This window comes from Callithrix jacchus, chromosome 9 (genome assembly GCF_049354715.1).
Source record: "Callithrix jacchus isolate 240 chromosome 9, calJac240_pri, whole genome shotgun sequence".
NCBI classification, from domain to species: Eukaryota; Metazoa; Chordata; class Mammalia; order Primates; family Cebidae; genus Callithrix; species Callithrix jacchus.
The window spans coordinates 113,304,183-113,321,255 of NC_133510.1; the positions used below are offsets into that span (position 1 = coordinate 113,304,183).

General features: G+C 46.0%; 1 protein-coding gene and 1 long non-coding RNA gene across 5 annotated transcripts in view; one reads left to right on the top strand and one right to left on the bottom strand.

Annotated features, from left to right (window-relative positions):
* ANAPC7 (anaphase promoting complex subunit 7) overlaps positions 1-2,319 on the bottom strand; it is a 22,095-nt gene extending 19,776 nt beyond the window's left edge. For 2 of the 4 annotated variants that reach the window (XM_002807139.7, XM_035257564.3), the window contains exon 1: positions 2,135-2,319. In XM_002807139.7, coding sequence (XP_002807185.4) covers positions 2,135-2,235 — 101 coding nt within the window. In that variant the 5' untranslated portion in view covers positions 2,236-2,319. Of the gene's footprint in view, positions 1-1,239 lie in introns of all 4 variants that reach the window. The other 2 variants (XM_017976371.4, XM_035257563.3) reach the window with 2 other exon arrangements.
* LOC128928614 (uncharacterized) overlaps positions 2,157-17,073 on the top strand; it is a 20,161-nt gene continuing 5,244 nt past the window's right edge. Inside the window, exon 1 of the long non-coding RNA XR_008473982.2 lies at positions 2,157-2,371. This is a non-coding gene — a long non-coding RNA (uncharacterized LOC128928614). The remainder of the gene's footprint in view (positions 2,372-17,073) is intronic.

Here is a 17,073-nt window from a genome sequence, read left to right on the forward strand (position 1 = left end):
GCATTCCAGCCTGGCGCCTGGTGACACAGCGAGACTCTGCCTCAAAAAAAAGAAAAAAAGTTATTGCCTCTGGAGAAATGGTGGGGTGAGGTTCAAGACTCAGGGAAAGATTCTGATCTGCATGCCCCTTCTCCACTGTTTGAATTTAAGTGTCTACTGACTATTCCACAAGAAATTTTAAAGTATAAATTATGAAGGTCAGAACTTAAACATGTCCTGAAACTAGGAAACTGCCCATCTAACCTAGTATGAAAAAGCATGGGCTAAACTTGGTCTAGCCAGAAAATTAAACTGTTTCAAACTATCCTGTAACATCTTTGAGAACTAAGAGTAACTGGGGCCTACTAAGAGTAACATGGAAACTGTATGGTTTGACAAATCACTCAGAACCAAGAGAAAGACTCCGGGATAAACACAGAAGGCTGACCTAGACCAGGGCTCCTGTCAACATGAAGTGGATGTTGGCAAAATGATGGGTCTCACTAATGAGGTACAAAACACACTAATGAGGCCAGGCTAGGTGGCTCACGCCTGTAATCCAAGTACTTTGGGAGGCTGAAGTGGGCGGATCACTTGAGGTCAGGAGTTTGAGACCAGCCTTACCAACATGGAGAAACCCCGTCTCTACTAAAATTAACAAAACGAGCTGGGCAAGGTGGCGCTGGCCTGTAGTTTCAGCTACTCGGGAGGCTGAGGCAGGAGAATCACTTGAACCCGGGAGGCAGAGGCTGCAGTAAGCTGAGATCGCCTCACTGCACTCCAACCTGGGCGAGAGATGAAAATCTGTCTAAAAAACTAAAAATAAATAAAAACAAAATAGAATAGCCAGGGAGGCTGAAGAACAGTGAACAGAGTAATGAGATGAAGTTGCAGAGAGCGGAGGGCAGATGTTTGCCTTCAGAGGTCACGGGAAAGAATTTTCATGTGTGTAACAAAGGATTTTAAGCAGAGGATGGACATGCAGAGGCTGGAATCAGCCCCATGCTTCATGGATACGAAAAGGTGCCACGCCCACCCATCAAAGGAGTCTCCCGTCACTTTGTTTCTTATTTTACTTTTGACACAAATCTTGCTCTTGTCCCCAGGCTGGAGTGCAGTGGCACTATCTTGGCTCACTGCAAACCGCCTCCTGGGTTAAAGCGATTCTCCTGCGTCAGACTCCCGAGTAGGTGGGATTACAGGCGCCCGCCCACCACACCTGACTAATTTTTGTATTTTTTTAGTAGAGACGGTTTTCACCATGTTGGCCAGGCTGGTCTCGAATTCCTGAGCTCATGATTCTCGGCCTCCAAAAGTGCTGGGATTACAGGAGTGAGCCCCCGCGCCCAGCCCTGTTTCCTTTTATTAAGACAGGCTGTCGTTGTGTTTCCCACGCTAGGGAGCAGTGATGCCATCACAGTTCACTGCAGCCTCGACTACCTGGGCTCTAGCGCTCCTCCTGCCTCAGACTCCCGAATGGCTGGGACCGCAGACGCGCACCACACCGGCTAATTGTTTAATTTTTGTTTTTCGTAGAGGCAGGGTCTCCCTATGCTGCCCAGGCTGGTCTTGAACTCCTGGGCTCAAGCGATCCTCTCGCCTCGGCCTCCTAAAGTACTGGGATTAGAGGCGTGAGCCACCGCACCAGGCCCCGTTTTCAGGGGTTTCCCAGGGCGAGAAAGTAGATCCTCCTGACACACTTAACGGGGGGTACCAATATCAGACGCGGGGCCAGGACATCAAAACCAGGAGGCTGGGTCCCTGAGTTGCAACGAGAAAAAAAGTTCTTCGGGAAGGAGCCAAGAAGGGAGGATTCAGCCTAGCGATTTGACAGTCGCGCTGCCCCGCGACAGGTGCCTCGGGAAACCCTCGCCAGGGTCGTCCTCAGAGCCTCCGCCCTCCATTTCTCAAAGCCGCCGCTCGCCAACATCCCCGCGGAGAGCTGACGCCGGGGCCCTGCAAAAACGCCGGCACCCAATGAACTCAACTTGCGCTCCGAAGTCCGCTCCGCTCCACGAGGCCCTTCGCTGACCCCGGAGCCTCCGCTGGCGCCGGCGGCCGCTCCTTCCCGCCTGTTCCCACGCGCCCTCAGCCCGCGCTCCCAGACCGCCGCCGCTTTCTCCTCAGCCCCAGGCCGCTCCCCGCCTCAACTCACGGGTTGTTATTACTCATTGTAAGTAACAAGCTGCTGAGGAGCCGCACGTTCGAGTGCAGCCCCGCGGCCGCCATGTCCCGCACGTGGTCTATCACATTCATCCTGCCCTGCAAGGCCGCGGGCAGCGGCGGCAACTGTGACTAGAAAAGCCGGTAGAGGATCCTTAGGGAAAACTCCAAAATGGCGGCGGCGTCGGGGTCCATCGGGTCCACACGCGGCACCTCCCCCAAGTAAGAGGTAACTACTGAAGTGCCCGTATAAAAAGAAACTCGAATTTCTACTCCCGTCGTGGTTCCTTTCAGGTGGAATGAGTTGTGAGTTTTACGTAAAAACTACGTCACATCCTAAACTGCAAACTTTACTGCGGATTTACAATGAGGCAAAAGGAACCTTATAAGACTACTCGGTCAATTTGAATGCGTCTGAGAGGAATTTGTGCCTCTCAGACATTAAAATCTGTGGGCATGTACCAGAAATATATTAATGGTGAGGAAAAAAACGCTGCAACTGGAATGAAATATTCTAATCGGGCGCCAGGGACAGACCTAACGGCTTTTACAGTTGCGCATGCGCACCAGGCAGGGGCCGCCGCGCCCCTCCTCAGATGTTTTGTGTCACAATCAGGCTTGTCGCCTAGGGTGAACTCCTTGTTTCGAGGGGCATATTTTACCCTATGAAATGACTCCCTAGATCCGTGGAAATAAAGGCTGGATCCAGGAATGAGCTGATACCCCTATAAACCAGCATGTGCCTAGCACAGTTAACGTTTTACAGAAGTTTTACACGAGTTATTGGATGTTCACAAGCCAATCCATAAAGTCGAAGTTGTCATTCCCTTCTCACAGGGCAAGAAACCGCCTGCTTAAATGTTGTGCTCAGGTTGTTAAATGGTTGACTTGGAATCCCATCGAGTGGTTAAATATGTTGCATCGCAAAATCAAGTGTATACAGGGACCAAGGAGGTAACAGCGAATGAAGCAGAGTCCGAATATTCTGCACAATCACCCTCTCAGATATAGCCTGTTGCTCCTTTCTTGAAGGAGACAGGCGTTTTGGTCTATATTTTGTTTTCGTTTGATTTTTACAGTAACATGCAAAGAAATGCTATAAAAAAAAATCACAGTGTATCTTCACCAGTCAACTTTTTCAGTTCTTACATTTTGTCACAGTCGAAGCTCTGCAGATCCTTTTCCCATCTCATCCCCTACTCTCGTTTCCTGGATGTAACCTTCAATTTGCTTTTGGTGGACATCTTTTTTTTTTGAGACAGAGCCTTCTCTGTCACCAGGCGCCAGGCTGGAGTGCAGTGGCACAATCTCGGCTCATTGCAACCTCCGCCTCCTGGGTTCAAGCAATTTTCCTGCCTCAGCCTCCTGAGTAGCTGGGACTGCAGGCGCGAGCACCAGCTGATTCTTGTATCTTTTTTAGTAGAGACGGGGTTTCACCATGTTGACCAAGATGGTCTCGATCTTTTGACCTTGTGATCCGCCCGCCTCGGCCTCCCAAAGTGCTGGGATCACAGGCGTGAGCCACCGCGCCCAGCTGCATCATTTTTTTTACTTTTTTTTTTGCGACAGAGGTTCGCTCTTGCTGCTAAGGCTAGACTGCAATGGACCAATCTTGGCTCAACGCAACCTCTGCCTCCCGGGTTCCAGCGATACTCCTGCCTCAGCCTCTCTAGTAGCTGGGATTACAGGCATGCGCCCCCACCCGCAGCTAATTTTGTATTTTTTGTAGAGAAGAGGTTTCTCCATGTTGGTCAGGCTGGTCTCCAACTCCCTACCTCAGGTGATCCGCCCGCCTCAGCCTCTCAAGGTGCTGGGATTACAGGGTGAGCCACCGTGCCTGGCCAAACTTTTTTTTTTTTTTTTAAGATGGAGTCCCGCTCAATCACCCAGGCTGGAGATCAGTGACGCGATTTTGGCTCACTGCAACTTTCGCCTCCCTGATTCAAGTTCAAGAGATTCTCTTGCCTCAGCCTCCTGAGTAGCTGAGATTACAGGCATGTGCCATCAAGCCTGGCTAATTTTTGCATTTTTAGTAGAGATGGGGTTTCACCATATTGGCCAGACTGGTATTAAATTCATTTAGGGTCTGGAATTCCTCCGTGGAAGAAGCAGTGGGCTGACCTGAGGTGATCCGTCCACCTGAGCCTCCGGAAGTGCTGGGATTGCCACCGCGCCCACATTTGGCCACTTCTTCAGATTTCAGATTCTTGTGTAGCACCTCCCCCCGCCACCCCGTACATGTGAAACGAACAAAATTTGTACACTTTTCTCTTGTTAATCTTTCTGGTGTCAGTTTGTTTTCTAGATCCAGCTCAAGAACCCACTAAGAGCTAAAAGAGGGGTTGGATGTGATCTCTGGCTCCCTTGCAGCACTGTACAAATGTTTGCTATTACACTTTTTTTCTAAAACCATATCTATGTTCACAAAAATGGAAACAATTCAAATGTTCATTGATGAACAGATAAACAAAATGTGGCATATTCATACAATGAACACCATTTTAAAAAAAACAAACAACATGAATGAATCTCAAATATATGCTAAAAATAAAATTATGCTAGGCGAAAGAAGCCAGACTAGAAAAGTTTACATAATCTGACTCTATTTGTATGAACTTTCCGGAAAAGACAAACTGATAGAGACAGAAAGTAGATCAATTGTTGCTCAGGGTAAAGGATGGAAATGGGAGGGTCTACAATTGGATAGGAGGGGTCTTTGTGGAGGTGATGGAAATGTTTGAAAACTGGATTGTAATGATCAATGCATTACTTTGTAAATTGGCAGCTAAATATCATTGAATTGTATGCATAAAATAGGGGAAGTTGATTTTACATAAAATATACTTCTACTTTGGTAGAAGTATAATTTTGCAATAAATAAATTTATTTTTTTTTTGTTCAGATGGAGTCTTGCTCTGTCACTCAGGCTGGAGTGCAGTGGTGCTATCTTGGCTCACTGCAACCTCCTCCTCCCGGGTTCAAGCAACCCTCCCACCTCAGGCTCCTGAGTAGCTGGAATTATAGGCACCCACCACCATGCCCAGCTAATTTTTGTATTTTTAGTAGAGATGGGGTTTCACCATGTTGGCCAGGCTGGTCTCGAACTCCTGACCTTAAGTGATTTGCCTGCCTCAGCCTCCCAAAGTGCTGGGATTTTAGGAGTGAACCACCACCCCCAGCCGAAATAAATTAAAAATTTTTTTTTTTGAGATGGAGTCTCAGTCTCTTTTTTACCCAGACTGGAGTGCAATGGCATGATCTCGGCTCACCACAACCTCTGCCTCCTGGGTCCAAGCAATTCTCCTGCCTCAGCCTCCCCAGTATCTGGGACTACAGGTGGGCACCACCATGCCCAGCTAATTTTTGTATTTTTAGTAGAGACAGGGTTTCACCTTGTTGACCAGGATGGTCTCGATCTCTTGACCTCGTGATCCACCCGCCTTGGCCTCCCAAAGTGCTGGGATTATAAGTGTGAGCCACTGCGCCTGGCCATGAATTAGTTTTTTTATAAAGATAAGACAAAAAAATAAATGATATCTCAATAAAACTGTTAAAATATAAACATCTATGGCCGGGTGTGGTGAATGAATCAATGACCTTATGTCATAGCTCATTTAATTAAAAGGTTTGACATATTATATATAAAATGGTTTATAAATCATGAAGCACTATATAAACGGAATAAATCACAATTATGGCATATTCATTGTTAATTGGACTCTTCTCTCCCCCTTACTCTCCTTCCATCTTCACTGTACATTCATTCAACATGTCTATTTTGCACCTACTGTGTGCCACAAATTGTTCTAGACCATGGAGATTTAGCAGTAAACAAAACAAACAAATTCATCTTCCTATGGAGAAATAGCCATAGCATTTAGCAAAATGGAAGTCATTGAGGATCTTGACAAGAACATTTTCAGTGGCGGTTTGGTAAAGAGAAGGTGGGAGGAGACAAATGTGAGACAGTGCAGATAGATAATTCTGTTTTTTTTGTTTTTTTTTTTTTTTGAGACAGAGTCTCACTCTGTCACCCAAGCTGGAGCTGGAGTGCAACGGCGTGATCTCAGCTCACTGCAACCTCCACCTCCTGGGTTCAAGCGATTATCCTTTCTCAGCCTCCCTAGTAGCTGGGACTACAGGCGCATGCCACCACACTCAGCTAATTTTTTGTATTTTTAGTAGAGACAGGGTTTCACCGTGTTAGCCAGGATGGTCTCAACGTGCTGACCTCATGATCTGCCTGCCTCAGCCTCCCAAAGTGCGAGATTACAGGCATGAGCCACCACGCCCAGCCTTTTTTAAGATGGAGTCTTGCTCTGTCGCCCAGGCTGGAGTGCAGTGGCACGATCTTGGCTCACTGAAACCTCCGCCTCCCGGGTGCAAGCGATTCTCCCACCTCAGCCTCCCCGGTAGCTGGGATTACAGGCGTACACCACTGTGCCCCACTAATTTTTGTATTTTTAGTCAAAATGGGTTTCACCATGTTAGCCAGGCTGGTCTTGAATGCCTGACCTCAGGTGATCCACCTGCCTCGGCCTCCCACGGTGTTGGGATTACAGGCATGAGGCACTTTGCCCAAATGATAATTCTTTTTGCTGCAGAGAAAGTTCTCAGCCTGTGGTGGAGGCAGGGTGATGACTGTGTTCCTAGGGGACATTTGGCAATATCTGCAGACATATGTGGTGGGGTGGGGGTTGCTTCTGGTATCGGTAGATAGATACTAGGGATGCTGCTAAAAATTCTGTAATGTACAGAACAGCCCCCCGCAGCAAAGTGGAGCAGAAATTTACATTCATGCCAGGCACAGTGGCTCACAGCTATAATCCCAGCTACTTGGGTAGCTGAGGCAGGAGAATCACTTGAATCTGGGAGGTGGAGAGTTCGGTGAACCAAGATCACTCCATGGCATTCCAGCCTGGGTGACGGAGGGAGACTGTTGATAATTCCTATAAAGAAATAGAGCTAAAACACTCCTGTGATACTGATAAACTCACACAAAGAATGTATGAAGCAAAAATGTTTATAGAGAAAAATTTAGAGGCAAAGGAGGACCTGCCTCTAAAGTGATCCTTCCACCTCAGCCTCCCAAGTAGCTGGGATTATAGGCATGCACCACCACACCAAGCTAAATAAAAAAATTTTTTTGTTTGTGTAGAGATGGGGTCTTGCTATGTTGCCCAGGCTGGTCTTAAACTCCTGGGCTCAAGCAATCCTCCTACCCTGGGCTCATAAAGTGCTGGATTACAGGTGTGAGCCACTGTGCCCAATTTTATTTTTCTTTAGAGATGGGTCTTTCTCTGTCACCCAGGCTGGAATGCAGTGGCGAAATTATAGCTCACTGCAGCCTTGACCTGGGCTCAGACAATCCTCCCACCTCTGCCTCCTGAGTACTTGGGACTACAGATATGCAGTACTATGCCCAGCTAATATGGAAATTTTAAAATATTCACCTTGAAAATCAATTAACCAAAGAGAAGATAGGTTCTATGGTTAGATCCCATTAATATGATGTAATTCAGATCATACTGATTTTGTTTGGGTTTGTTTTTTTGAGACAATGTCTGACTCTATCACCCAGGCTGGAGTGCAATGGCACAGTCATGGCTCACTGCAACCTCCACCTTCTGGGCCAAGTGGTCATCCCACCTCAGCCTTCCAAGAAGCTGGGAATATAGGTGCCTGCCACCACACCTGGCTAATTTTTTTTTGGTAGAGATAGGGTTTCACCATGTTGCCCAGGCTGGTCTTGAACTCCTGAGCTTAAGGGATCCACCTGTCTTGGCCTCCCAAAATGCTGGGATTAAAGGCATGACCTACCATGCTTGGCCAGATTGTACTGATTGCAACAGTATTCAAAGGGCATGTATGGTGTTAAAACAACTTGGGGCATACAGGAGATATGTCCCAGGGGACTAGGCCTCCTCTTCCTCATGGAGTCATATTTAGAAAGGATAATTTTGGAGCTGGAGGGCATGTTAGAGGTTATCTTCATTTTATGTGAGGAAATGGAAGTACTGGGATGGTAATTGGCTGTGAATCGTTAGGTCAGCCACGTAACAGATGCAGAATGACGTGGATAACGTGGAGGGTTGAGTCAAAAGCAATTTATAAATATAAATGTTTTGCTCCACTTAAGTTCATCTCTAAATGTCCAGCAGCCTCCTAAGAATGAAAATCTTTCCCAGATGCATTAGACATTTTTCTTAGATCTGTCTTCTGTACAAGGGGAAAACATAACACTTATAAATTGCTCTAAGGGAAACATTACTTAACATCCCTAAGTGTCTCCTGGCAATGACAGGTTTCCTTTCAGTAGAAAAGTAACATCAGGACAAAGAATTTGCCTGAACAACCAGAGGGAATAAATACCACCAGCATCCCAACCAATGTTCCCTCTTTTCAGTAAAGGGGGTTCTAAGATGTCCAGATGGGCATTTTTATTTATGAGATAGTCAGACAAGTTAAAAAACCTTAAATAGCACTATAAAACAGCCAGATAATGGTTTACAGATAAATCTCAAGGGGACTTGTGATAAAATAGCAGTGGGTGAATTTTTAAAAGCACTCTAAAAGCAGGAACTCAGCTTGTATAACCATGTTTATTGCAGCATTCTTCACAAAAGGTGGAAACAACCCAAGTGTCCATGAACAGATGGATAAGCAAAATGTGGTCCATACAAGGAAATATTATTCAGCTATAAAATAGAATGAAGGGCTCGGCATGGTGGCTCACACCTGTAATCTCAGCACTTTGAGAGGCTGAGGCAGGCGGATCACCTACGGTCAGGAGTTCGAGACCAGCCTGGCCAACATGGTGAAACCCCATCTCTACTAAAAATACAAAAATTAGCTGGGCATGGGCCGGGTGTGGTGGCTCACACCTATAATCACAGCACTTTGGGAGACCAAGACGTGTGCCAGGAGATCAAGACCATCCTGGCCAACATGGTGAAACCCTGTCTCTACTAAAAATACAAAAACTTAGCTGGGCGTGGTGGTGCATGCCTGTAGTCCCAGGTGGCTGAGGCAGGAGAATCACTTGAACCCAGGAGGCGGAGGCTGCAGTGAGCCAAGATAGCGCCACTGCACTTCAGCCTGGGTGACAGAGCAATACTCTGTCTCCAAAAAAAAAAAAAAAAAATTAGCGGGGCATGGTGGTGTGTACCTGTAAAACCCTGTAATTCCATCTACTCAGGAGGCTGAGGCATGAGAATTGCTTGAACCAGAGAGGTGGAGGTTGCAGTGAGCCAAGATCATACCACTGCACTCTGGCCTGGGTGACAGAGCGAGACTGTCTCAAAAAAAAAAAAAAAAAAAAAGATGAAGTTCTGAGTTCTGATACATGCTACAACATGGATGAATATGACTGAATCTCAAAAACATTACATTAAGTGAAAAAAGCCTTAAGGACAAATGTCATAAGATTCTTTTTTTTTTTTTTTTGGAAACAGAGTTTAACCCTTGTCACCCGGGCTGGAGTGCAATGGCACCATCTCAGCTCACTGCAACCTCTGCCTCCCAGGTTCAAGCAATTCTCCTGCCTCAGTCTCCTGAGCAGCTGGGATTACAGGTGCTGGCCACCACTCCTGGCTAATTTTTGTATTTTTAGTAGAGATGGGGTTTCACAATGTTGGTGAGGCTGGTCTTGAACTCCTAATCTCAGGTGATCTGCCCGCCTTGGCCTTCCAAAGAGCTGGGATTACAGGCATGAGCCACTGTGTCCAGTCTTTTTTTTTTTTTTTTTTTTTTAGACAGAGTCTCCCTCTGTTACCCAGGCTGGAATGCAGTGGCACAATCTTGGCTCACTTACTGCAACCTCTGCCTCCTGGGTTCAAGCGATTCTCCTGCCTCAGCCTCCTGAGTGGCTGAGATTACAGCTGCCCACCACCATGCCTGGCTAATTTTTGTGTTTTTGGTAGAGATGGGATTTCGCTATGTTGGCCAGACTGGTCTAAACTCCTGACTTCAAGTGATCTGCCTGCCTCGGTTTCCCAAAGTGCTGGGATTAGAGGTGTGAGCCACTGCATCTGGCTCATATGATTCCATTTATATGAAATATCCAGGAGAGGTGAATGCATACAGACAGAAAGTAGATTAGAGTTTACAGGGGCTGAATGGAAGCAGGGGAGTGGTTTAATGGGAACAGAGTTTCTATTGGGGTGATAAAGTTTTCAAAATAGATAGGGGTGATGGTTGTACATTTTCTTTTTTTTTTTTATTCCTCTTTTCTTGCTTTAGCACTATACAGAGGTAGGTTGTACAAATTTTGAATGGAATTAATGTCACTGGGTTTTACACTTAAAATAGTTAAAATGACAAAGTTTATGTCACATATGAAAGTAGTGCAAAACACTAAACACCACTTAACATTTTTATATGGGTGAACTATTTGGTATGTGAATTATTTTTCAACAAAGCTGTTTTTAAAAAAGCCCACAAGAGTTGAGCACAGAAACTGTGGAATGGCTTGGAAAGAAAAAAAGTGATGATGGCTCAGGCAAATGGTTCTCAGAAGTAGGAAAAGTAGAAAGGTGCCCGTGTGGAGAATCTGTCATATCCTTTGCCCTGTTGACATAATAAAGTTAAAATTCCTAGTCTGACTCTGGTTCTCAAAAATGTGAGGCATTCCCTCAGTCTTAGCTTTCTTTCTTTTCTTTTTTTTTTTTTGAGACAGAGTTTTGCTCTTGTTACCCAGGCTGGAGTTCAATGGCGCAGTCTCGGCTCACCGCAACCTCCGCCTCCTGGGTTCAGGCAATTCTCCTGCCTCAGCCTCCCGAGTAGCTGGGATTACAGGCACACGCCACCATGCCCAGCTAATTTTTGTATTTTTAGTAGAGACGGGGTTTCACCATGTTGACCAGGATGGTCTCGATTTCTTGACCTCGTGATCCACCCACCTCAGCCTCCCAAAGTGCTGGGATTATAGGCTTGAGCCACCGCACCCAGCATCAGTCTTAGCTTTCAAGAAAAAAAAAAAATGTAGGGCATTCCCTCCTGCTGGGGCAGCTTCCTCCCCATCATATTCTAGGCCCTAAGGTTGCCTTCATGCCAGGCTTGACCATGTCATTTACCTGGGCCCAATATATATCATTTTTGGATCTAGTCTGCCCAATTTGGCTCACTTCAGCGCTCAGTTGGTTTGAGAGCCACCTTTGCTAAATCTTCTCCAATTGACTTCAACAAAGCCTCTTTTTCTCTGGGCTTCTACAGAACTGGGCAGTCATGTGAACCTTGCAGTGTTTATTCATATCTATCTTCTTATACACATTTCCCATCAGACCAATATGGTCCTAGAGAGCAGAGACCACACTGACGTCTCTTGTGCATCCTTTCAATATTTGGCATAGTGCACCCAACAGAGCAATCTACTGATACTGCTGCATGAATGGGTTACTGAAAATTACACTGTTGCAAAGTGACCACCTTTTGGCTGTGTGGGCCAGCTCTGGATTCTGACAAATTTAGGTTTAATTACCAATTTAGCCAACTTCCAGGTGTGTGAGTTTCAGCAAGTTAATTTCTGTAGCCTCAGCTTCTTCATCTGGAAAAGGGGATAATCTCCCATATGCCATAAAGGGTTTTTTTTTTTTTTTTTAAGACGGGGTTGGTCCTCAGGTGATCTGCCTGCCTTGGCCCCCAAACTGCTTGGATTACAGGTGTGAGCCACCATGCCCGGCCGGGTTTTGTTTTTTTGTTTTTTTTTTAACAGAGACTTCCTGCTGGGCTCGGTGGCTCACACCTGTAATTCCCAGCCCTTTGGGAGGCCGAGGCGGATGGATCATGAGGTCAGGAGTTCAAGACCAGTGTGGGCAAGATGGTGAAACCCAGTCTCTACTAAAAATACAAAAATTAGCCAGGTGCGGTGGCAGGCACCTGTAATCTCAGCTACTTGGGACGCTGAGGCAGGAGAATTGCTTGAACCCGGGAGGTGGAGGTTGCAGTGAGCCGAGATATCACCATTGCATTCTAGCCTGGGCGACAGTCTCTGTCCCCCACAAAAAAAAAAAAAAAAAAAAAGAAACAGAGACTTCCTCTGTTGCCCAGGCTGAAGTGCAGTGGTGTGACTTCAGCTCACTACAACCTCTGCCTCCCAGATTCAAGCCATACTTTTGCCTCAGCCTCCCAAATAGATGGGATTACAGCTACCTGCAACCATGCCCAGCTAATTTTTTGTACTTTTAGTAGAGTCAGGGTTTCACCATGTTGGCCAGGCTGGTCTTGAACTCCTGGCCTCAGGTGATCTGCCCACCTCAGCCTCCCAAAGTGCTGTGATTACAGGCATGAGCCACAGCATCTGACATTTTTTTTCCTTTTTCGAGACGGAATCTTGCTCTGTCACCTGGCTGGAGCGCAGTGGCACAATCTCGGCTCACTGCAACCTCCACCTCCCAGATTCAAGCGATTCTCCTGCCCTCAGCCTCCCAAAGGAGGGACTGTAGAGTAGCTGGGACTGCAGGCTCAAGCCACCATGCCCAGCTAATTTTTGTATTTTTAGTAGAGGCAGGGTTACACCACGTTGGCCAGGGTGGTCTCAATCTCTTGACCTCATGATCCACCTGCCTCAGCCTCCCAAAGTGCTGGGATTACAGGCGTGAGCCACTGCATCTGGCTAATGTTTGTGTTTTTAGGAGAGATGGAGTTTCACCACATTGGACAGGCTGGTCTTGAACTCCTGACCTCATTATTTGCCTGCTTTGGCCTCCCAAAGTGCTGGGATTACAAGCATGAGCCACCACACCTGGCCCTTTTTTTTGTGTTGGTGACAGAGTCTTCTGTCACCGGTTGGAGTGCAGTGGCAAGATCTTGGCTCACTGCAACCTCTGCCTCCCAGGTTCAAGGGATTCTCCTGTCTCAGTCACTCAAGTAACTGGGACTACAGGTGTGAGTCATTACACCCAGCTAATTTTGGTTTTTTAAATCCTATTATTTTATTTTTATTTTTTGAGATGGGGTCTCGCTCTGTCGCCCAGGCTGGGGTGCAGTGGTGCAATCTTGTCTCACTGCAAACTCTGCCTCTAGGGTTCAAGAAATTCTCCTGCCTCAGCCTCCTGAGTAGCTGGGATTACAGGTACTTGCCACAGGGCCCAGCTAATTTTTTTTTCTCTTTTGAGATGGACTTTTGCTCTTGTTGCCCAGGCTGGAGTGCAATGGCATGATCTCGACTCACTGCAGCCTCTGCCTCCCAGGTTCAAGTGATTCTCCTGCCTCAGTCTCCCTAGTAGCTGGGATTACAGGCATGTGCCAGCACACTCGGCTAATTTTTTTTTTTTGTATTTTTAGTAGAGACGGGGTTTCTCCATGTTGATCACCCTAGTCTCAAACTCCCGACCTCAGATGATCCACTGTCTATGCTTCCCAAAGTGCTGGGATTACAGGTCTGAGCAGAACCACTGAGCCCGGTCTGGCCCAGCTAATTTTTCTATTTTTAATAGAGACAGAGTTTCACCATGTTGGCCAGGCTGGTCTCGGTCTTCTGATCTCAGGTGATCTGCCCACCTCGGCCTCCCAAAGTGCTGGATTACATGTGTGAGCCACCATGCCTCCCATGCTACTAAAAATTTTTGTATTTTTAGTAGCAACAAGGTTTCGCCATATTGGCCAACCTGGTCTCAAACTCCTGACCTCAAGTGATCCGCCCGCTTTGGCTTCCCAAAGTGCTAGGATAACAGGCGTGAGCCATAGCACCTGGTCCACAATTTTTTTTTGCTAGGGTTAAATAGGATTTAAAACTGTAAAATGCATAGCACACTGCCAGATCACCTATAAATTGGAGCTGCAGAGTTGAAGTAAAGTGGAAAATCATGATGGATGATTTATCTCAACATCAACACAGAGCAGATGTGGCCCCAAAATTACACTTTCCTAATAGCATGGTCTTCCAAACATCTATAAACAAAAATGAAGGAGGAAACAAACCAAATGGCTTTTGGTGGAATAGTATTACATCCCTTTCTGGACACAGCTCCAAACTTTTTATGAAGGTCTTCAGTACTAATACTTTTGGGAAAAGGAAAATGTCAAATCAAACAATTCACATAGATCTTGTTAATGTATTTCCATATACTGTAATCTTTCCACACATGACAGTAATTAGTGGCATATGGCAATGATGAATATAAACAGGATGCTTAAGGAAAAAGAACAAGGTGACCATTGTCCTCACACAGTTTTGGGCTAATATGATTTTATAAAAGATTTTCTTTTTTTTTGAAACAGAGTTTCGCTTGTTACCCAGGCTGGAGTGCAACGGCTCACCACAACCTCTGCCTCCTGGGTTCAAGCAATTCTCCTGCCTCAGCCTCGCAAGTAGCTGGGACTACAGGTGTGCACCATCATGCCCTGCTAATTTTTGTATTTTTAGTAGAGACGGGGTTTCACCATGTTGACCAGGATGGTCTCGATCTCTTGACCTCGTGATCCACCTGCCTCGGCCTCCCAAAGTGCTGGGATTATAGGCGTGAGCCACTGCGCCCGGCTGTTTTTTTGTTTTTTTTTTTGAGATGGGAGTCTCCCTCTGTCACCCAGGCTGGAATGCAGGCACAATCTTGGCTCACTGTAACCTCCATCTTCTTGGTTCAAGTGATTCCTCTGCCTCGGCCTCCCAAGTAGCTAGAATTACTGGTGTGCCCCACCATGTCAGGCTAATTTTTGAATTTTTAGAAGAGACAGGGTTTCACCACGTTGGCCAGGCTGGTTTCGAATTCCTAACCTCAAGTCTGCCTGCCTCAGCCTCCCCAAGTGCTGGGATTACTGCACCTAGCCAAGATTTGATTTTGTTTTTTTTTTTTGAGATGGAGTTTCGCTTGTTACCCAGGCTGGAGTGCAATGGCGTAATCTCGGCTCACCGAAACCTCCGCCTCCTGAGTTCAAGCAATTCTCCTCCCAAAGTGCTGGGATTGTAGGCGTGAGCCACTGCACCCAGCCAAGATTTGATTTTGTACCAGTCTTTTTTTAAAAAGTAGTTTCTTTCCTCCTGGTTATTAAGGGAATGCATATCTTACTGAATTATAGATATATACGACTCCAAATGCACAAGTCTTGTACTCTCCTGCCCCAAGATAATTGTTGTTTTTTTGTTTTGTTTTTTTGAGACAGAGTCTTGCTCTGTCTCCCAGACTGGAGTGCAGTGACTCAATCTCAGCTTGCTGCAACCTCCACCTCCCAGGTTCAAATGATTCTCCTGCCTCAGCCTCCTGAATAGCTGGGACTATAGGCATGTGCCAACCATGCCCGGCTAATTTTTTGTATTTTTAGTAGTGATGGGGTTTCACCTTGTTAGCCAGATGGTCTTGATCTCCTGACCCTGTGATCCACCCACCTTAGCCTCCCAAAGTGCTGGGATTACAGGCATGAACCACCATGCCCGGTGATAATCATTAAGTTTGCTGTATGTGCTCTTACTTTTTTGAGGAGTACAGACAGTGAAATAAACATTGTATTGGGATCATACTATAATACTGTCTTCACCTTTTTTTAAAACTCAATAATGTATCCTAAGATATCTTACCATGACAGGATAGATAGAGCTTACCTGACTGAACCATATTTAATTTTATGGATGGACCATAATTTATTTATCAAAGTCCCTATTGAGAGATGGCTGAACTATTTTCAGGGTGTGTGTGTGTTTCCCCAGCATTCAACAATATGAAGTTGAGTTGCTCGATCAAAAAGAATGAAATCTGGAGGCTGAGTGTGGTGGCTCATGCCTGTAGTCCTAGCACTTTGGGAGGCTGAGGCAGGAGGATCACTTGAGCCCTGGAGTTCGAGACCAGTGTAGGCAACATGGTGAGACCCTATCTTTATTTGTTTTTTAAAAAAAGGAGAAGAAAATAAATAAAAATAAAAATCTGAGAATTATTATTAAATTACCTTGTCTAAAAAGTCATACTTTATAATTGTTTCTAATGTCACATTTTGATTAAATTGTATTTTGCTTTAATCACATTTTGATTAAAGCTGTATTTTAAAATTCATACTACTGGAATGGGCGTGGTGGCTCACACCTGTAATCCTAGCACTTTGAGAGGCTGAGGCAGGTAAATCACCTGAGGTCGGGAATTTGAGACCAGCCTGGCCAACATGGTGAAACCCTGTCTCCACTAAAAATACACAAATTAGCCAGGCATGCCTGTAATCCCAGCTACTAGGGAGGCTGAGGAAGGAGAAATGCTGGAACGTGGGATGCAGAGGTTGCAATAAGCTGAGTTGTGCCACTGCATTCCAGCCTAGGTGATGGAGCCAGACTCCATCTCAAATCAATCAATCAATTAAACAATCAATCATACTGCTGGCTGGGCATGGTGGCTCATGCCTGTGATCACAGAAATTTGGAAGGCTTAGGTGGGCAGATCACCTGAGGTCAGGATTTTGAGACCAGCCTGGCCAACATTGTGAACCCAGTCTCTATTAAAAACACAAAAATTAGCTGAGCAGGGTGGCGGGTGCCTGCAATCCCAGCTACTCGGGAGGCTGAGGCAGAAGAATCATTTCAACCCAGGAAGTGGAGGCTGCAGTGAGCTGAGAATGCACCACTGCTCACCAGCCGGGGTGACAGGGCAATACTGTCAAAAAAAAAATTCATACTATACTTTATGTACAATTTATTATAAATCCTTTGGAAATTGTCCTCTTGCATATATTTTAAAACAAAATATGACAAAACAAAACACCTACCATCATAAAGTCCCAAAGGGAAATGGTCCAGAAGCCATTTCCAGTGTTTGTGGCCCGTGTGCCCCCTGCTGGCAGTAATGGACTGGGAACAGGTCCCAGAGTAAGCTGGGTTCCTATCATGATGGTTCCACAATTAAAAAAAAAAAAAAAAAAAAAAAATGGCCAGGTGCTGTGGCTCACACCTGTAATCCCAGCACTTTGGGAGGCTGAGGTGGGTGGATCACGAGGTCAAGAGATCGAGACCATCCTGGT